The sequence below is a fragment of the Bos grunniens genome, chromosome 11 (assembly GCF_055505025.1).
Source record: "Bos grunniens cultivar Pamir isolate PY7600 chromosome 11, Bosgru_T2T1.0, whole genome shotgun sequence".
Classification (NCBI taxonomy): Eukaryota; Metazoa; Chordata; class Mammalia; order Artiodactyla; family Bovidae; genus Bos; species Bos grunniens.
Window position 1 is genome coordinate 71,267,105 of NC_141175.1, and position 22,587 is coordinate 71,289,691.

The 22,587-nt window shown below is 37.5% G+C and overlaps 2 protein-coding genes across 15 annotated transcripts in view; one reads left to right on the forward strand and one right to left on the reverse strand.

Annotated features, from left to right (window-relative positions):
- The window catches only part of ASB3 (ankyrin repeat and SOCS box containing 3), a 113,424-nt gene that overhangs the window by 1,115 nt on the left and 89,722 nt on the right, over positions 1 to 22,587 (forward strand). The window lies entirely within an intron of this gene.
- CHAC2 (ChaC glutathione specific gamma-glutamylcyclotransferase 2) lies at positions 11,778 to 21,174 on the reverse strand. Of its 5 annotated transcripts, none has more exons than XM_086326942.1 (3): positions 20,653 to 21,174; positions 14,802 to 14,837; positions 11,778 to 12,678 (listed from the first exon to the last, which is right to left on the reverse strand). In XM_086326942.1, exons 1-3 carry the CDS (start codon positions 20,785 to 20,787, stop codon positions 12,283 to 12,285), a joined length of 567 nt encoding a protein of 188 aa, XP_086183068.1. In that variant the 5' UTR covers positions 20,788 to 21,174; the 3' UTR covers positions 11,778 to 12,282. The 5 variants fall into 5 exon arrangements, with proteins under 5 accessions (XP_086183068.1, XP_086183066.1, XP_086183070.1 ...); XM_086326940.1 differs by having other exon boundaries at positions 20,557 to 21,122; XM_086326944.1 differs by having other exon boundaries at positions 14,797 to 14,837; positions 20,653 to 20,734.

A 22,587-nucleotide genomic window follows, 5' to 3' on the forward strand; every position in this document is an offset into this window, starting at 1 on the left:
ATTTTTTCTAGAATTGAGATGCTGTTCATTGATTTACCTATTGATGTTTAGTGTGTATGTGAACAGTGGGCTTGGTAAATGGCAAATAAATGAATCTCTGTCCTCTGTCTCATGGTATAGCAAGGCAAATTACACAGACAAATAATGGTAGCCTATTATGGTAATGATAAAATAGTTAACACATCACATTCCTTCTGTGCACTCGTTTAAGTACTTTATTATGCTGCTGCTGCTGCTAAGTCGCTTCAATCCTGTCCGACTCTGTGACTCCATAAACGGCAGCCTACCAGGCTCTTCTGTCCCTGGGATTTTCTAGGCAAGAACACTGGAGTGGGTTGCCATTTCCTTCTCCAATGCATGAAAGTGAAAAGTGAAAATGAAGTCGCTCGGTCGTGTCAGACTCTTAGTGCCCCCATGGACTGCAGCCTACCAGGCTCCTCCATCCATGAGATTTTCCAGGCAAGAGTACTGGAGTGGGTTGCCATTGCCTTCTCTGACTTTATTATGAGCCAGGTACTATAGATTATGGGCTTCCCTGGTGGCTCAGTGGTAAAGAACCCTCCTGCCAATGCAGGAGATGAGGGTTCCACCACTGGGTGGGGAAGATCCAACGAGAAGGAGATGGCAATCCACTCTAGTATTCTTGCCTGGGAAATCCCATGGGTGGAGGAGCCTGGTGGCCTACAGTCCATGGGGTCTCAAAGAGTCAGACATGACTGAACGATTAAAACAGCAATAAACTATAGATTATAGAGTAGAGGGATGTTAAATTATATAATAGAGTAGATGTTAGATATAAGGAAGGACAGAAATTGGGTAAGAAAGTCTTGCCAGGAGAAGTGACATTACGATTGGGGTTTTAAGGATTTATAGGAGTTTATCAGGCAGGACCATCCTTCTAGGTGGTCCCTTAGGGCTTTTCAGTGTAGTCAGAGTATAGGGCAGAGTGGAGTCAGAGGAGATTAATGCTGTCTTAGAGCAATGGTGACAGTTCCAATTAATTCAGTTCAAGATTAATTCCAAATGGATTAGATACTTAAATGAATAACAAAAAGAAAACAATAGGTATTAAGATTGTATCATGGGTCTCCTTCCTTAATAAAAATTTAGTCAGTTGTCACACACATAAAAAAAGAAAATAGGAAAAAATGTAGAGGAATAATTTAGTGATCTTGTTACGTTGGTGGTGGTTTAGTCACTGAGTCGTGTCCGACTCTTGCGACCCCATGGATTGTAGCCTGCCAGGCTCCTCTGTCCTCTGTCCTCTGTCCATGGGATTTCCCAGGCAAGAATACTGGAGTGGGTTGCCATTTTCTCCTCCAGGGGATTTTCCTGTCCTAGGGATTGAAGCCAGGTCTTCTGTATTGCAGACAGGTTCTTTACGAACTAAGCCACTAGGGAAGCCTGATCTGTAAGAGAGGAAACCCTGAAATCATGGAGGAAAAAAGATGGATTTGACTAAATAGAAATGAAAAGTATTTGTCTACCCAGATTTAGTCTCTGGGACTGTAGTAATGGAAGCTCCAACAACAGCAAAACACTCAAGATAATTTCTGGTAAAGGTCATTGCTGCTTAGAAACTAGGGTTATGTAAAAGAAAATGACTCTGAAATATGCTGCTGAGGTAGATGGTCAGACTTGTGTGAGGAAGTGACAGCCGAGTTATGATTTGAAATGAGGAGGAAGCCACACAGTAGTTTCTAGCAGGAAAAGCTTGTGTTGGAGGGATTGAAAGAAGGCTGGTGTTGATGGAGTGTAAGAGGGCACTTTGTAGATGAAGTTTGAGAGGCTGGAAGAGGCCAGCTGGGCACAGATCTGTAAGTAGGAGAGCAATGTGGTCTGATGTACATTCATGAAGATCATTATGGTTGCTGTGTGGAAAATGGACTGTAGGGGATGTTGTTGGCTGAATTGTGTTCCACAAAAGGATATGCTGAAGTCTTAACCCCTGGAACCTACAAGTGTGAACTTACTTGGAAATCGGATCTTTGCAGATGTAAAGTTAAGGTCATAATGAGTGAAAGTGGGCCCCAATACAATGTCTAATGTCTTTATAAGAAAAAGGAAATTTGGACACAGAGAGGATGGAGGCAGAGATTGGAGTGATGTGTCTACAAACCAACTAGAATTTGCCAGCGACCACCAGTAGTTAGGAGAAGGCAATGGCACCCCACTCCAGTACTCTTGCCTGGAAAATCCCATGGATGGAGGAGCCTGGTAGGCTGCAGTCCATGGGGTCGTTGGGAGTCGGAGACGACTGAGCGACTTCACTTTCACTTTTCATGCATTGGAGAAGAAAATGGCAACCCACTCCACTGTTCTTGCCTGGAGAATCCCAGGGATGGGGGAGCCTGGTGGGCTGCAGTGTATGGGGTCACACAGAGTCGGACACGACTGAAGCGACTTAGCGGCAGCAGCAGCGACCAGTAGTTAGGAAGAGATAGGGACAAATCCTCTCCTAGAAGTTTCAGGGAGATTTTGGCTCTGCTGACACCTCGATTTCAGACTTCTAACTTCTAGAACTGTGAAGCACTACCTTTCTGTTGTTTTAAGCTACCAGGTTTGTGGTAGTTTGTATGACAGTGCTAGGAAGCTAATGTAGGGGCTAAGTGTGGCGACAGGGAGACCAGTTAGGAAGCTGTGGAAATGGGGAGCAATAGTCTACTTTGGAATGTATTTTTTGAGTAGAATATCTTGAATTTCCTGATGGATTAGATGTGGCATGTTCTTACAGAGATGAATTAATGATGCTTTGCTGACAAAGGTCCATATAGTCAAAGCTATAGTTTTTCTAGTAGTCATGTACGGATGTGAGAGTTGGACCATAGAGAAGGCTGAGTGCCGAAGAATTGACGCTTTTGAACTGTGGTGCTGGAGCAGACTCTTGAGGGTCCCTTGGACTGCAAGGAGATCAAACCAGTCAATCCTAAATCAACCCTGAATATTCATTGGAAGGACTGATGCTAAAGCTGAAGTGCCAATACTTTGGCCATCTATTGTGAAGAGCCAACTCATTGGAAAAGACCCTGATGCTGGGAAAGATAGAGGGCAGGAGGAGAAGGAGATGACAGAGGACAAGATGGTTGGATGGCACCACTGACTCAATGGGCAGGAGTTTGAGCAAACTGGGAGACAGTGAAGGACAGGGAAGCCTGGTGTGCTGCAGTCCACGGGGCTGCAAAGGGTCAGATTTGACTGAGCGACTAAACAACTATGTTTTATGAGGAACTGGTGGTGAAGTTTACTGAAACAGGGAAGAAAATAATGTGGGCTGATGGGAATCATGTGTTCTGTTTGTTTTACTTTTTATTTTGAAGTGATTTCAGACTTACATAAAATTTATTTGTAAGAATCAAGCCTAGGGAGGAGGGAAGAGGGTTCAGGATGGGGAACACAGGTATACCTGTGGCGGATTCATTTCGATATTTGGCAAAACTAATACAATATTGTAAAGTTTAAAAATAAAATTAAATTAAAAAAAAAAGAACAAATGAAAGACTGAGCATTCACTGAGGAAGTACCACTACATATGAAATGTCTGTTCCACTTTAACGGATTATAAAACTGTTTTCCCTCAGTGTCTGTTTTCCTTAAGTGTTCAAATTAAACAATGTGTGTTAAGTTTGTGACTTAAGGTGAAAAAATGTAGTGGAAAAATTTTGAGTTGTAATTAAATTATTGTTGTTCTGCAAAAAAAAAAAAAAGAATCAAGCCTAGATTCTCCAGTTATTAACATTTTATATATGTGGTTTGCTTACAATAATAATAATTTTGGAATCAATGGTTCTATTTTGGATATGTCAAGTCTTATTACTTTTTAAAATTAATTTTAATTGGAGTATAATTGATTTACTGGACATGTTAAGTTTTAGATGTCATCAGTTAGACATCCAAGTAGAGCTAACATGTTGATTAAACCTGAGGCACAGGTGGGGAGGTCAGAGCTGGAGTTATAAATTTTGATGTTATTTGCATGTGCCTGTGTGCTAAGTTGTTTCAGTCGTGTCTAACTCTTTGTGACTGTATGGACTGTAGCCCACCAGCCTCCTCTGTCCTTGGAATTTCCCAGGCAAGAATACTGGAGTGGGTTGCCATTCCTTTTTCCTGCCTGACCCAGGGATTGAACATGCGTCTCTTTTGTCTCCTGCATTGGCAAGAGGGTTCTTTACCTCTAGCGTCACCTGGGGAGCCCTATATGCACGTAGGTATATTTAAAGCCATAGTGCTGGTTGCAATCCTTGAGGGAAAAAATGAGGATAACAAAAGGAAGAGGAGTCATTGCAACATTAGATACTGAACAGCATTGAAGAATTAACAAAATGGACTGGGGAGGCATGCCCTGTAAAGAAGGAAAGTCAGAAAACTGAGATATCAAAGAAGTCAAGAGAAAGCTGTACCAGTTAAGTAAATGCTTTGAGGAGTTGTAGATGATGAAGATAAGTAAGTAAGCAGTGTATTTGGCAGCATGGTGGAGGAGTAGAGGGGAAAAAAGGCTTGATTGGACTGAAGTGGAGGGCTTGTTTATCCTACATTAAATTAAAAACATTATGCTTTTGCATTTCAGCAGAGTGTATGCCAATTTCTGAAAGCCTTGGTGCTATTGACATTTTGGGCCGGGTAACCCTTTGTTGTGCGGGGCTGTCTTGCGTATCCTTTGATGTTTAGTAGTGTCCCTGGCTTCTGTCCACTAGATGGTAGTAGCAGCCTTACTCCTCTCCCCGTTTGCCAGCCAAGTTGTGACAATCAAAAATGTCTGCAGACGTTGCCAGATGTCCCTTGGCAGGCAAGATGGCCCATGGTTGAGAATGTATTTCTGGTTTAGACTTTAAAATGAAAAGCTTGAATATTAATGGTAAGGCTTTAGGCAGTAGCTCACTGAGTGAGAAGATATTTAGTGTCAAGCAGGGGACCTTTCTAGCACTCTAAAAATTTTACAACTGTAGTGAATACCTATTTTGCCTGTAAGGCAAGTGTCCTGTTTGCATTATATCTTTGATGATTCCATAAGACACTTAATCTTACCTTATATTGATGTCATTATTATGCATATCAGTTACCATAGAGGATTTTGAATATAAATATGTAGAAGATTGTCCTGAATCTGTATTAACCCCATCATTGCCTAGAAATTATTTTGAAAAAATAGTCAATATTGCTTCGTTTGATAGTCTTGACTTTTTTCATATAAGTATGGTACACAAAACACAGTCTTAAATTTTGTTTAACTTTCTGCTTCATGGATTCCAGGATAATGCCCCTTAATCCGACAAAGCTACCTTTTTCTGCCTGCAAGGGAATTAGTCTTAATATGGCAATTTTCAGTTAGCCGCAGAATTATAGATCTGGGGAGAGAGCAAGAAAGTTGTGCAGTTATTTATCTAATAAATATGGTTTGGAGGCACTGTCCTCAGTTCGAAGGGTGTTATAAAAACGCTGTTGTTCAGCTGCTAAGTCGTGTCTGACTCTTGCGACCCCATGGACTGTAGCCCATTAGCCTCCTCCATCCAGGTGCTATAGAGATAAAATATTGCAGACATTCAAAAGAGGGGGTGATTACTTTTAGTGGGAGATGGGGTGAATGAAGTGTGGAAACCAATTAAATAGTCTCTGTTTTAATATGTGACAAGGGGGTCATTTTATGTTTGTGGGAAAAGGATGTTTTAATAGATTCTGCTGGTGTAATTCACCTATAGGAAAACCAACCAGATCCCCTCATCATAAAATATGTAAAAAGTAAATTGTGGGAATTCCTTGGAAGTGCAATGGGAATTCCTTGGCAGTGTAGCGGTTAGGACTCAGTGTCACTCCCAAAGGCCTGGGTTCCATCCTTGGTTGGGGAATTAAGATGCCACAAGCTGTGCTGCACAGCCTAAAAAATAAAAAAGTAAATTGTAAACGCGTTAAAGATACATATTCATATGAAGCAATTAGGAGAATATTTGTATAATTGAAGTAGGGATGATGTTTTTTAGTAAGATAGGAAATCTAGGTGCTGTGAAAGGAAAGATAGACCTGCTATAATAAACCTTTTAAAATTAGTAATTTTTAAAATTAAAAATGTGCAAACCTTTTGGCCTAGTGATTTTATTTTTTTGGACTCTCTCATTTAGAAGCAAAAATCCTGACACATAAGGATGTATGTATAAAGGTAATTCATTGTGGCATTAGCTGTAATGACAGAAATTACCTTTGCATATCTTATTTTCTAATAATAAGGCATGGCTGAATAATTATATGCGAACTCTATACAACCGAATTAAGTGAAGTGATTAGGAGCAGGGGCTCAGGAGTTAGGCCAGTGAAATTCTGATCTACCTACTGCATGTGTGACCGTGGGTACATTACTTAACCTCTTTAGAGCTCAGTTTTCTTACCTTTAAAATGGAGAAAATAACAAATGTAAGGTGTAAGAACTATTAAGAAGATTCATATTTACTATGTATTTTATTAATTTAATAGATGTTGTGCCCAGGCACTATTTTAAGCACTTTATAGATATAAATTTATAATTGACTTATTCCTCATAATAACCCCCAAAGTTAGATTTTATTGTTTTCTCATTTTACTGATGAGGAAACTGAATCACAAGAGAGGTTAGTATGTTCTAATATAATTCACACACAGGTATAAAATTCTTTATCTCTGCCATATTATAAAATATGGCTGAATAAAATTGTAAATTTTTTTTTCAAATTGAAATTTTTATGAGAAAGAAATGAGAACTAACCAGATGGGCTTTGAGTTAAAAGTTATCCCAGATCTCTATATTGTTTCTCATTTAGAAATATAAAGGGAAAAATCGATAAAAATAAAGACATTTGCTCAACTTTAACAGCTGGCATGCAGTCTGAGGTTGTTTATCAGTAATTACTCCAGAGACTGTGAGACAGTGATTGCCCTTTTCTGTTAATTTCCAATACTGATCTTTTTTCCTTCCCAATTTCTCCTTTATATATAATTTACTCTGTGGTAATAAGAAGACTTCAGAGGACGGGGATACACATTTTGGGAAAAATAAATGATGAGAAAAGCTTTGGCCTTTGGACATTTTTGATTAAAATGCAGCATGTGTACCGGTGACAGAATGCCAGCAAATATACAGATGGGAATATGAGTATTGGATGCACTCATTTCTTAGGTACAAGGGAAAAAGGGAGATTGGAAATTTGATTTCAAACCAAGCTAGAATGTTTCTGTTTTCAATCCCATGACTTATACTTTTGTTCATGTGTTTTCCTAAGAATTTTCTGTTAGAATGAGTTTTTAAAGCATAGTGTATGCAACACCTGTGTATAAATACCTGTGTAGCATTCTTGCCAAGCCTGGGTATAAGAAACTTATCAAACAAAAAATGTGGCACATTCTACAAGACAACTGGCCTAATTGAAAAAAACTCAAGGACTAGGAATATAAAAAGACTTTTCTATAAATATGTATATTATTATCTATTATCTGTATACTAAGATGTATACTGTTATTACATCTTAGAAAAATAACACTGGTTTCAACTTTCACCGTTTATTGGCCTTTCCCCCCCCATGTAGGATCCAATCAAAGGTTATGCCTTGTATTTAATTGTCTTAAAGTCTGTTTTATTTTTAGAAGTTTTTATTGGAGTATAGTTGATTTACAACTTTGTGTTGCTTTCAGATGTACAACAAAATGAATCTATAATATATATATATATACACACATACACTTTTTTATGATCTTTTCCCATATAGGCTATTACAGAGTATTAGATAGAGTTCCCTGTGCTGTACAGTAAGTTCTTAGTAATTATCTATTTTATATATAGTAGTGTGTATGTCAGACCCAATTTAAAATCTGTTTTAAACTATAACAGTTCCCCTTGGCCACTGCTTTTAGAGCTCTCTCTTAAGTTTTTTGTATTATTAACGAAATAACTGCTGCCAATTAAATTTATGACTTGCCATCTAGTGTAAGACTCATCTTGATTTCAGAAGTCTGAAAGTGAAATAAATATATTAACACAATATGGCAACTTGCCGAAAGTCATAGCTCTGGTAAGCAGTGGAACTGGATCTCAAAGCCAAGCAGTCTTGCTCCTAAATCTGTTCTTTCGGCCATTTCTCAGTGCTGCCATTTTGTTTTTAGTGAGTTACTGCATGTAAGGCTATTTTTAGTACAGTGCCTTCATTACATATTAAGTATGTAATGTGTGTAGCTTTTAATATAATTTTCAGTACTTCCCAGTTTGCAGCTACTATATGTTTATAACATTTGCATTCTGTCTTTATTCAGTTTTTCTGTGCTTTGTTTATAGGTTGATTCTCAAACTTCACAATATTGTTTATGCAAGTACCATTCACTATAAAATCCAGAGGTGTAATTTGAACTGCAGAGAAGGAAATGTAATTGTGTCAGTTCTCTACCCTTTAAAATGTCCCCTTAGCTCTCTAAAATTAGTACCATCTTTGCTAAGTGAGTCCATTTTGTTCTTGAAGATATATTTTGAGCTCTGAAACACTTCGTTCTAATTACACTAGTTGCTTTTCAAATCTGATGCGTATTTATCTATTACCTATCTGTATATCTATATTTTTTCCTGTAACTCTCCTGGGTTAAATCTACTGTTTCATGTTATTCCACATCATCCTTATTTCACATTTCTCTCCCACCTTGTTGGGGTATAAATAATTACAAGTAATTTTTTTAAGGAAAAGATATAGATATTTTAATTTTCACAGGCCTGGTATATCTGAAAATGCATTCGTCTTGCCTTCTCAGTTAATAGTTTGGGAATAGAATTCATAGTTCAATCATTTTGTTTTGCTTGAAACTTTGAAGACATCATTCCTTTGCAGCTTGCTATCTAATATATCTGATGAGAATCTCAAAGCTAGTCTGATTCTCCTTCTTTGCAACTAATATTCATTTTCTCCTAGAATATTTTATTGAACTTTTTTTGTCATTGGTTTTATCATGTTTTATATGTGAACCGTGAACTTCCAGATGTTCAAGCTGGTTTTAGAAAAGGCAGAGGAACCAGAGATCAAATTGCCAACATCTGCTGGATCATGGAAAAAGCAAGAGAGTTCCAGAAAAACATCTATTTCTGCTTTATTGACTATGGCAAAGCCTTTGACTGTGTGGATCACAATAAACTGTGGAAAATTCTGAAAGAGATGGGAATACCACAGCACCTGACCTGCCTCTTGAGAAACCTATATGCAGGTTAGGAAGCAACAGTTAGAACTGGACATGGAACAACAGACTGGTTCCAAATAGGAAAAGGAGTACATCAAGGCTGTATATTGTCACTGTGTTTATTTAACTTATATGCAGAGTACATCATGAGAAACGCTGGGCTGGAAGAAGCACAAGCTGGAACCAAGATTGCCGGGAGAAATATCAATAACCTCAGATATACAGATGACACCACCCTTATGGCAGAAAGTGAAGAGGAACTAAAGAGCCTCTTGATGAAAGTGAAAGAGGAGAGTGAAAAAGTTGGCTTAAAGCTCAACATTCAGAAAATGAAGATCATGGCATCTGGTCCCATCACTTCATGGGAAACAGATGGGGAAACAGTGGAACAGTGTCAGACTTTATTTTTTGGGGTTCCAAAATCACTGCAGATGGTGACTGCAGCCATGAAATTAAAAGACGCTTACTCCTTAGAAGAAAAGTTATGACCAACCTAGATAGCATGTTAAAAAGCAGAGACATTACTTTTCCAACAAAGGTCTGTCTAGTCAAAGCTATGGTTTTTCCAGTGGTCATGTATGGATGTGAGAATTGGACTGTAAAGAAAGCTGAGCGCTGAAGAATTGATGCTTTTGAACTGTGGTGTTGGAGAAGACTCTTGAGAGTCCCTTGGACTGCAAGGAGATCCAACCAATCCATCCTAAAGATCAGCCGTGGGATTTCTTTGGAAGGAATGATGCTGAGGCTGAAACTCCAGTACTTTGGCCACCTCATGCGAAGAGTTGACTCATTGGGAAAAACTCTGATGCTGGGAGGGATTGGGGGCAGGAGGAGAAGGGGACGACAGAGGATGAGATGGCTGGATGGCATCACTGACTCGATGGACGTGAGTCTGAGTGAACTCCGGGAGTTGGTGATGGACTGGGAGGCCTGCCGTGCTGCGATTCATGGGGTCACAAAGAGTTGAACACGACTGAGCGACTGAACTGAACTGAAGATTTGTTCTCTGAGGACTGAGTCTGAGTTATGTGTGATGAGGACAGAATGAGAGAGACTGCTTGGGAAGAGAGGTCCCAGGGCTATAAAGAGACTTGCACTTTTGCTAACAAAAATAACTTTTGCTCTAGATAGCTTACTACCTTTATGATAGATTCTTAGTCACTTGTGGGCTCCAGACCCTAGCTGCCAATTTAGTATTGTTTATCTTATCCATTTTAGTTATGTTTCTCCCCATCGCAGTGGAAATAAATGTTCCTGTTCCTGGGCTCTTTGGATCATGGTCTCCCTATAAATGTTGATGGTATATCACGTGTGTATTTTCTAGTTAACTTCTATTAATAACTGAAAGTCTAGAAAGATACAAATGTGGCCCGATCCCAAAGTAATCCCTCTCCCTTGCTATGTAACATGTATTAAATGGTAAAAGAATCACTTTGGGAGTTACAAATTTCTTTGGACTTAGGTTTATTTGTAAAATGAAAGGCTGAATCTCTGAATACATCTGTGTGATTCTGAGCTATGTATGGCATGTGACTCTTGGACAGGCTAGTATTTGTGGGAATCTGTATACATCTATCAAAATTAATATCTCTATCTAACAAGCCACATATTATTTCATTACACACCCAAAAAAGATGTAGGTTAGTAAAGATGTGGATTTTTAAATATATTGTAGACTCTTGCGCTTTAACAGAGACACGGACTTCTGCTTCTTACTGGATGTGTACTTATATACAAGTTACTGTGAAAACAAGCTGAGAGGATGCTCCTGTGTGTAAAGTGCCTAGTACATCCTTATGAAATATTCATTAATGAATGTTAGTGCTTTTCTTGTTGTATAGGACAAGAGAAATGCCTTCTGGAAAGCTAATACTGAAAATGTTGGAAAATATTTTAAATTTTATATAGCTGACTAAATTACCAAGTAAGGTATTTATAACAAATTAAAAAAAAAAAAACATGAAAAGGACAGCTTTATTTTACATGAACAACTTTGGTACTAATTATTAGTTTCACATTAAATCTAATGTGATACTGAAATTCTTTTCATGTTGAAAGATTTTAGAGAGACTGCATGTCCTGTTGAGAAGGAAATAACTTCTAATAAGAACTGATTAGTCTGAATCAAGATTACTTTTGCATGTGTTAATTATACATGGTTCCTAGGTGGGTAGCATCATCACACTATTTAGTGGATACCTTTGTTAAGTGACAAGATGTAAGAAGGAAAAAAAAAACTGTAGCAAATGATCAGGTAACACCACTTCTTACTTTAAAAAATTACAATTTTCAATGCCATTTCAAACAGCAAACTTTCATTATATATGTTTCTGTTAATTTGTAATATCAAAAAGCCTATCTTTTTTTTTAAGTTTCAGTATAAGATTAATACAAATTGAATGATAAATTGTTAGACATAATTTGTATAATTTGTGCTTTTCTAGCTGAAAGGGTTTTTACCATGTAGTCAAATACATTTATTCAAAAAAGGAGAGATATAGTACATTATAATTCCAAGGAAATTTTTATATTAGAATGCTAACTTTTTGGCTTAAATTGGAGTTTCATTTAAAATCTAAAAAAGAAGTTCACAATCAAGGCCAAAATCTTGTCTATATTACCATACATATTTAATTATATGTTATTTTAAGCTTATTTATTTTAAACCATGATTACAGAGTAACATATGGGAATATATTAAAGGCATAGTCTTATTATAATTACTGGACTTTTGGTCTAATTCTCCACAACTTTAAAATAGTATTGCAGTATGAAACAACAGAATTGTATTTATTTAGATAAAAACAAGATCTGAACTGAGTCCTTCATTGTATTTTTCTAAAGAACTTCTCATGAGCAAGTATTCAGTATCATATAGCTGGAGAATCATTCATTATATTATTGAAATGAATTTTTTCTTTAACTATATCCCAATATTTTGAGTATGTATGAGTTTCAGGCCAACTGCAATTAAACTATGAATTTAGATATTATCTTGACTACAACATTAAACACAACTAAGATTTTCAGGTAAACACGTTTACAAATCATATTGCCATTGTGTAATGAAGCCATTCTCTGAAGATTAAAAGTTCTGCTTGTTTGGAAAAATCAATTAGGTCTTTTTATGCAATTGAAGTTCTGCTTTCCTTCTAAACGTTCCTTTACTAATTTTTCTAAAGAGAAAAGATGCTCATCTGCATCTTCTGGCACAAGGCTTCTCATAGAATTTGCAAGTTCAAAAAGATATTCTGTATTTTTTCCACTTGGACCAGCTGCATTAAAAATTTGTTCAGCGATGTCTTCCAGAGGTGCAGGACCAAGATAATTAGGATTATCACGTGTTCCAATATATAGCAACACACTGAATGGTTCTGTTGTGGAATCTTTTGGATAAAAAATGACTGTTGTGGTCCTGTAGCCTCCTTTCTCTCTGAAATCAAGGTATGCTTTTACTTCTTCTTCCTTTCCTACTGGCAGTTTGTAAGCAACACCCCATACAGAACCCTGTTGAAAAATGAAAAGAAAGTTTTATGTAGTATTTACAAGGCTAAAATAGGTGAAGATAGATTATGAGCTAGAAGGTATCTTCTATATTCTTAGAAATCAGTGCAGTTTTGCTTCCCTTAATGTGCAATGAAGAGGTATATACTAAATAATAAAGGAGATAAGCATTTTAAATTCTTCAGTCTGAATAATTAATTTCCTTATATACCAGGATATTTTTCTTTGTTTAAATTTTTAAAATTATGTCTTTTACCTAATGGGACTGAAATGAAAAATATCAGATCTTCATTTAGTCATTAAAAATATAGTTCTAAGTCTTTAATCCATAAGCATTTCACTGATAGTATGCTGAAACCCACTGGAGTGGGTTGCCATTTCCTTCTCCAGTGAATCTTCCTGACCCAGGGATCAAACCAACATCTGCATTGATAGGTGGATTCTTTACTGCTGGGCCACTAGGGAAGCCCTTAAAATATATTAGTTGTTCCCTGGTTTGCAAAAAGAGTTCTACATTTTTTGTTATTATTATTTTTTAACACTAAAAGCCATTCACTTTTATTAATAATCATGTATTGATTTCACACATAGTTGAAATAAAACGTTTAACAATCCACGGTATGATCCATGATTAAATACACATCAAAAGTACAGAGATATTCATTTTTTTATATAATGATGTGAGATTTGTGACTTTCACGGCTTACCAAACAAAGCCTAGGAAGCACTTAGCAAGCATGATATACACTAATTCCATGCCTTTTCCAGGAGGGGTTTCTAATATGTTTCTAGGTTGCTGCTAAGTCACTTCAGTCGTGTCCGACTCTGTGCAACCCCATAGATGGCAGCCCACCAGGCTCCCCCCGTCCCTGGGATTCTCCAGGCAAGAACACTGGAGTGGGTTGCCATTTCCTTCTCTGAGTTCTGTATTTTAAAAGCTCTGTAATAAAGTAATCAACTATTAAGGCAATAGGTTCATTTATTTGTTCATTTCTTCACTGAGTAAACTTTCAAATATCCTTAGTAAATTATTCCATCCAGAATAGTAAATGGCAAACTCTTTGTCTAGGGAGCCTATGAACAGTGTCAGTAAAAGCAATGTACTTTAGCTGCAAAGATTTTTTGTAGTATCAGTAAAATATCTGTGATACAAGCAAGATTTATAGTTTGTAACACATTTTTTAGTGTCTTGACAACTTTTAATTATTAAACTTCAGGTTGCTAAGTATCTTGACTAAATTAACATTCTATAGGAACAAAGTACCTTTTATTACCTCTAATTAGGAGTTTTAGTTACCAGTTTGGAGCCATTTTTTATGGATGTTTTTCCTAATGTAAGTTATGAAAGCATTTCATAATTTCACCATTATTCATCTGCTGTTGCTAGCTGCTTGATTTTTATTATTTTTGCTGCTTTGATTTTTATATATCAAAGTCCTTTCTAAAGTTAAATACTTCACAATGTAAAATTTGGATCTCAATAAAATGATTGAAAATATTTAAGAAACAGAGAACTATCAAATAAGTTTTCTAGTACTCCATACTTTTTGAAAAACCTGTTGTGCTATCGATAAGATTAGGCAGTAAAGAAAGTGATAATTCATGACTGAGATTTTTGCTGAAATATTAGACTCCTAGCAAATGTGAGGAAAGCTTTAAGGCTTTCATTTAATTCTTTGTGTTCATCTGGCTGTCTGAGGGTTGGCTCCATTAATGTCAAAGTGAAGTCGCTCAGTCATGTCTGACTCTTTGCGACCCTGTGGACTGTAACCCAGCAGGCTGCTCAGTCCATGGGATTCTCCAGGCAAGAATACCTGAGTGGGTTGCCATTTCCTTCTCCAATTTATGTCAAAGGAGACCATAAAATTCTCAGTCAACAAACTCATCAAGAAGGGAAAAATGAGACTATGCGCCATTGGCTTTTCGTTGTCTACCCTGAATTCTGCATCCCAACTTTCCCAGCACATAAGAAGAAATACAACTAATACAGAGAGGAATTTCTAGGCTCAGTGTAGTTCAAATTATCTGTGATGACTGCTAATAAGATTTTACTGATTATTAAGACTGTGAAACATGTTAACACTTTATGATTAAAGACTATACAAAAAAGAATCATTATACCATACCGCAGGGTCTTCAACAAGAGTCACAACTCTTCCAGGCTGTTTTAAGAAAAGTAAAAAAAAAAAAAAAATTTTTTTCCTGAATTAAAGTTCATTAACTGAGCATTAGCAACTTACTGTTGACATGGAATATTTTAACTTCATTTGTTTATACTGAGCACTTTTTAAAAAGTACTTATTTTTTATGATAAATTTTAAAGTGAATTAAAAGAATCTATCTTATCCAAACTATCTTGGCCTTTTAAAAAAATTCTCTTAAATTTGTGTATAATAGGTATATTGTATTCACTTAGAATGGATATATTAAAAAACACACCTGTGACTGAAATCAAAAGCAAAAGGAAGAAGCAACTATAGGAAATATTCTTATCACTTTTTCCTCTTCAGGGAATAAAGACTGCTATAGTGTTCCACCAAAGAACAAAACATGAAATTCCAGGGTACTTTCCTATAGAGAAGTGGTTCTCAAGTGTAGATAAAAATTACTTGGAGGTAGTTTCTGATTCTGTAAGTCTGGTACATTCTGAGAATTTGCTTTTTTTTTTTTTTTTTTAATACAAGTCCTACCTAGTGTCAGTGGTTGTGTATTTATTGACATTAGTGAGAAAGTTGTAAGCCACAACCTTACCTACTTGTATGCCTGCTGTGTGACACAGAGTGAACCTACACCATTCAGATATTTGTGCTATCCTCGTTTCTATATCCCTCTAGTCTTTGTCCATTTGTATAGATAATTTGTAATCATGGAACACATGGAATTTTGGATTATGTTTTTTAATTTAATTTTCCTGTTAGTCTTCTGATACTTATTAATAGGTGCATGATACTCTACCATCATCAGTGAGCTATAATTTAAACATCTTTGTACTGTTGGACATTTATATTTAGCTTTCTTTCTATTTAAGATAATGCTACAGTGAGGATACATATATTGATGGGGGTCATGTAGGAATTGCCGTATTACCTTCGATTTCAAAGTGATTTTGGAACTATTTATTGAATACCTATTCTTTGTTGGAGAGACGATAAAACTGATTCTGGTTTTTAAAAGCTTATATTGTAAGTCTGGAATATGAACTTATTAACATATGAAATAGGTAGAGAATACTTAAGGGTTGTGATGTATGCTGTTTATTAAGTGAAGTAATAATTATGAGTCTTGGGTGGTCAGAAAGAAAGACACAATTCTGAGTAAGGGTCTAGAAGCAGAATTAAACCAGGCCAAAGTGTCTGACTTTAGCAGAGGCTTCTCCATGAATGGAAGATGATTCAGAAAGATAACTGGGGAAATAGGATAGAGTCAAATTTGAAAGCTGAAGATTGGAGTTGAAATTGGGGGACAATGGAGAAAACAAGCCACTGAAATTTGGGAGAAACAGGAAATGAGGCACTACTGTAGCACTCAAGTTAGTAGGTGACTGGCATGATAAAAGCAGATGCTTTGGCAAGATCAGTGTGTTAATTTGCTGTTCGCTCAGCTGTGTCTGACTCTTTGTGACCCCATAGACTGCAGCATGCCAGATTTCCCTGTCCTTCACCATCTCCCGGAGCTTGCTCAAACTCATGTCCACTGAGTCAGTGATGCCATCCAACCATCTCGTCCTCTGTTGTCCCCTTCTCCTTCAGCCTTCAGTTTTTCCCAGCATCAGGGTCCATCAATACAAGGATGTTCGTGGTGGTAAAGTATATAGCATGCACATTTAAGTGGGAAGGAGGTAGACTGTGAGCAAGTAATGTTTGTGGTCTGTGGGACAAGCTCTGCTTTCCACCTTTCCTTGCTTCCCCTTTCCAGCTTAGTCACTAATTCTTGGTAGCTTTATCTTCCGATTATTTTCTAAATTTGTTCTCTCATCATTCTTTAGTTTCCTCAGGGTTTTCGCTCTCTGTCTCCAGTTTGTTCTACATGGCCTTAGGTTGACTTTTTGTTTGCAAAATTGGGTTTTGAGTTTTCCTGTGCTTTAAATTTTTCAGGGTTATAATATTCTACAGAATAAAAATTCCTTTGCATGAGTTAACTACAAACCTCACTTCTTACCACTTTCCTTCTCAAGCTGTAATGAATTATTTATAATTTTTCAGTTCAGTTGCTCAGTCGTGTCCAACTCTTTGCGACCCATGGACTGCAGCACGCCAAGCCTCCCTGTCCATCACCAACTCTCAGAGCTTGCTTAAACTCATGTCCATCCAGTTGGTGCTGCCATCCAACCATCTCATCCTCTGTTGTCCCCTTCTCCTCCTCCCTTCAATCTTTCCCAGCATCAGGGTCTTTTCCAGTGAGTCAGTTCTTCTCATCAGGTGGCCAAAATATTGGAGTTTCAGCTTCAGCATCAGTCCTTCTAATGAATATTCAGGACTGATTTCCTTTAGGATTGACTGGTTGGATCTCATTGCAGTCCAAGGGACTCTCAAGAGTCTTCTCTAACACCACAGTTCAAAAGCATCAATTCTTGGGCACTCAGCTTTCTTTATAGTCCAACTCTCACATCCATACATGACTATTGGAAAAACCATAGCTTTAACTGGACGGACCTTTGTTGGCAAAATAGTATCTCTGCTTTTTAATGTGCTGTCTAGCTTGGTCATAGCTTTTCTTCCAAGGAGCAAGTGACTTTTAATTTCATGGCTGCAGTCACCATCTGCAGTGATTTTGGAGCCCAAGAAAATAAAGCCTGTCACTGTTTGCATTTTTTTCCCATCTATTTGCTATAAAGTGATGGGACCTTTACAAACATTCATATCTTTGAATATACCAGTGCCCAGAGTGGAATGGTGGCTTCCCTGGTGGCTCAGACGTTAAAGAGTCCGCCCGCAATACGGATACCTGGGTTTGAGACCTGGGTTCAATCCCTGGGTTGGGAAGATGCCCTGGAGGAGGGTGTGGAACCCACTCCAGTATTCTTGCCTGGAGAATCCCCACGGACAGAGGAGCCTGGTGGGCTATAGTCCATGGGGTCGCAGAGTCGGACATGACTGGGCGACTAGGCACAGCACAGCATTGCACAGCAGAGTGGAATGCCCTTCTTTAGAATCCCTTGGATATCCTCCTGCCACTCTTTTTGTAAAGGCTTGGCTGTCTTTTCAGGCAACTTTGCAGCAGCTCCTTCTAAACTCTGATTGTACCTTTTCTCTTACAGCACTTATTAGGTATTGTTGTTTGCATAGGTGTTTTCCATTTATATGTGAGCGCTCAGTAGTAATTGTTGAAAGGGGGAGAGGTAGTAAAGTCCTTGATGTAGGTGATGACAATTGAAACAGAAAACAAAGAGCATATGTAGGGAATCATTAAGGGAAAATAGATGGGTCCCTTTGACTGCTTATGGATGAAATACACATACACTGTTGACACTACTGATATATTTACCCAGAAATATTTTATAAAACTTAAGCTGTTTGTTCCTATTATTATTGGGGTAACAATGTTAATTTGTAAGTGTACTTAAATTTTGGGGGGAGGGCATTGAAACTGAAAAGGGGTCTTGAAAGGTGAATAGGATTGGAGGATGTGAAATATGAGCCATGTTGGGTCCTTTCATTGGGCAATGATTCATGTTTCTGATCACCATCTAGAAATGTTAGAGATTTATAAATATTCATGATCATCTCTTGTGTTAAAATGTATTCTCTTTTTGAAATTGGAATATATTCTTTCTGATGTGAACACTTTTTCACATTTAAATAAATCCTTAATTTGATAAGAAATTGCTAGTTTTGTTAGAAATAAATGACATGCTTAATTAAACTTAGGAAGATATTAAAGTTTAATGAAGCTAAAAAGAAAGCATAATTAGGAAAGGAAGTAGGTTTGGCATTTTTCCTACAAATGTCACATTACAGTATGTGGAAATGAGTCCAACATTTGTTTAGTAACATCACATTTCATATGTACTGATGACTAGCTCACTAGGAGCATATGTTGCTGTAAAAAACATAGTGCTATGTAGAATCTACATTATTCTGCTAATTTGCTAGGTATTTCTGTAGCCTTTTGTATTTCTGTTTGTCATACACTTAGTATTTATATAAGGCTTGTGCTCTATTATAATAGAAAATGTGAAGTAAAATAATGTTCTTTCTGCTAAAAGCAGAACAGTATACTTAGAAAATGTTTAATGCTTTAGGTTTTCCTTCAATATGCTAGGATGGATTCTTTAAATAAAAATTGGTATCAAACTGTTAGCCATTGCAGCACCCCCGCCCCCAACTGTCCTACCTTATATTTTAGAATATTTAAGTAAAAAGAGATATTGACTTTTATAGCTACCTTCTTTAATATTTTATTAAAGATTCATGAATTGTTGTATTGACTTGGCAATTTCTTATCATCTGTTTTGACAGTGTACATAACTCAGTGTGCTGTGTAACAAACATTTTGGTTGAGAGTAGAGTACTGAAATATGCTGTTCTAACCATTTAAGTATTTAATACTTGGTTTTTTAAACTGAAGCCTAGTAAGGCATTCCTTTGCAGAATGGCAGTTGTAAACGCTCATATCTGACAACTCAAAAGGCATTTTATTTAACTTTAAAGACTTAAATGTTATTTTACAATATTCTTGGAGATAGTTTGGCCATGAAATCTCTTTTGGCCTGTAAATGTGCATTTGGTGGTAAATCACTACCCTGTTTTCAAGTCATTGTCTACCTTAAAGCCAGATTCTTAATTTACCAACTCTTGTTGAGGTAGAATGGCTTTTTTTTTTTTTTTATGATTTTAATGCTGTGTCTCATTTATGAGCAGGTGCAAACTACAGCCTTCTTCTCTTCCCTTTTCCATGATGCAAGACAACAGGTATTTCTTTGGAATTAACCTCAATCTCTTTCTACATCTGATTTCTAGCATTTTAGATTTCCTGTTTTTGAGCCAGTATTAATTTTTTTTAAAGAAAGTGGTGAACTCATATAATTCTTAGTATTTTAGATAACATATAAGCAATTAAACATTTTGTACTCTTTTAAAAGTTAGCTATAATAAGTGTTCAACTTATCCAAATTATTACCCAAAATTTAGTTTTCCTTATGGATTACTTGTCTTGCAGACAAAAACGAGGCTGATTTGCATAAGCAGTGAGCTGTTATTCTCTGTATTTACAATGTATTAAGATAAATGTCCCTGCATAACTGACTGAAGAATGGATCAGAGAACTTAATTTCACATTTACAATTTAGAGGAGAACCATTGAAGAAAAAAACATTAATGTTGGATATAGTATTGGTACTGTGCTACTTAGGTACCAAAGCTGGACTCAACTTCTGAAGTACCTGACAACCAAGGTGATCAACATAAGTTCCTTTATAACCAGAGATAATTTTGGAAACTAGTTTTTCTGTGACCATAGGTGTCATAAAACCTTTGGAAAGATAAAAAGAAATCCCAGAAATAACATGCACGTTTAAACTCAGACCAATGAAAATCTGGCAGAATGTAAAAATGCCAACAAACTTAATTGCTAAGAAGCTGAATTTACTAGTTGATTTTAGTATTTCAACTCCGTGGTGACAGGAAGGTTTATCTTCCCACCTTTTTGTGGCGGGGGTGGGGTTGGGGAGGGAGGGTAGCTGCCGAGAAATGGCAGGATCCCCTCTCAGCACGTCAGCCTTGTGGGAGCTTGTGCCCACGTTTCTTGCCTCCTCAAGAAATAACTGCCACCAGCATCTCCAGCGGCTTCAAAAGGACTGCCCTTGGTTTAGGATCCCAGAGTCGGGGGCAGGTGGCCGAGGAAGGTGCACAGAGGTAGCAGCAGTATCCTTAACCTACTGACCTTCGGTGGTGGGGTGTTGAGTCCTGCAGAGCTGGACAAGGACTTGAGGAACAGTACTCCGGGGACAGTAAGTGTGGGGGACAGGTTGCGCCTCACCTTGCCAGGAACTCCGCGGTGGTCGGTGCTGCCCTGCCAGAAGCGCCTGCTGTAGCCTGAGATATAGCCAACCAGCTTGTCCTGATATGGGAAGTCCACCTTCCAGATGAGAGACCCGTAACCAAAAACCCACATCCTTCCCTTGCTTTTCCTCCGTGGTGGCTGGCGGTGGTGGCGGCGGCGGCAGCGGCCGTCCCCTCTTCGTGGTCTCTGAGCTGCTGTTTTGGAGGTGCTGCCGGCAAGAGTCTACGACTTTCCGGACGCAAGAAACCGGCTGCGTAGGCGCAAAGCCCGCACTCCCTTCTTGGGGGCGCAAAGCACACTGGGACTTGCAGTTCGCGGAACGGTTTCCTACTCTGCCTCAGTCAACGTTGTTATTTTGTCTGCTTGCTTAGGGTATTTGGAAGCATTGATTTCCTCCCTGGTAAGCAATGGATTTTTCAGCAGCCTCTGTTTATCACCCTACCTTTCCGGAGGTGCGTGTGGTCAGAAGACTACAGTACCCACAATCCTTTTAGTGTGGCTTTAAGGTTGGGTGTATTTACTTTTTTCAAATGGGAGGAGGAGGGAGAGGGTGGGTATCTTGGGTGGCGTGGTCTAGATACACGGAGACAAACTGTTTATGGGCACCTTATGTGGCACGTAGAAAGACATTTCTTATGCTTTGAAAACTGGATTTCTGCCCATTTAACAAGAGCTAGGGGAATGCAAGCTCGGATTGTAATCTGTATTTGACTTTATTTACATTAAAAAAATCTTTTTTACCTTTCAAAAACAAAGTTTACTACAGAAGTTTTGTGGCTATGGAAGAGCTATCATTATTTCAGCAAAAACTGCTTATATATTAAAATTTTCTGTGTGAAACTATCTTAGTCATCTTTAGTATACTCAGAAACTCACTCAGAAAAATGTAGATAAATGTTTTTAGCTTGTGCATAGGCTTTGGAAGCCATATGTGGGACCTCCTGGGATCTGTGTACGTTTCTCTGTTGAAGAATTGAACAGATTTCATGAGTTTATCCCACAGGTCAAGTATCCTAAAAAACGTTTTGATCTGCAGGTTAGAGCTGCTGCTCGGAAATACTGTTTAGGAAGCTCAGTTGGGCCATCAAGGCCATGTTTATGTGAGAACAGAAGCTCAAGAAATGCTTGTTCTTTTTTATGTTTTATAGTCTTCAACTGTGTAAAAGAATACTAGAACATCCAGGTTCAAAGAGTATTATTTATACTCTTAAGAAGTCAGCAGAAAAATGTCACAAAGAAAAACTTAATTTAAGAGTAACCAGGTCTTAACTTTCTTCAAGTTGTGGTTTCACATTGCCTGGAATGGTTAGTTTCCCTCTCCCAATTTTTCTGTTAAATTTCAAACATACAGAAAAGTTAGAAATATAGAGTATGGTGACCATTTATGTCCTCCACATGGATCCAATACTTAACATTTTGCCACAGTTGCTTTACCTTTTATTTCTCTTTATATACTTTGAAATGTCTGAAGCTGCTTGTGCTGTGACTTAACTGCTAAGTAATTCTAAGAATAAGGACATTTTCTTAATAACCAGAGTGCCAATATTACATCTAAGAATAATTACATCATCAAATATTTATTCTATGTTCAGATTTCCTTAAGTGCCTCAAAATTTATTTTTATAGCTGATATTTTACCAGTTTAGGTCCAGCTGAGGTATATTTATCATACATATTTGTTAGTACATTATATGTATTTTCTTTGTATTCTCTTTTAGTCTAGAACATAGGTTTTATTAAAAGAGATCTTTATTTATTTGCCTTGCTGGGTCTTGGTTGCACACACGGGCTCTTCAGTTTTGTTGAGACATGCAAAGTATTAGTCACAGCATGTAGGATCTAGTTTCCTGAGTAGGGATTGAACTCTGGCACCCTGCATTGGAAACTTGGGATTTTAGCTACTGAACCAGC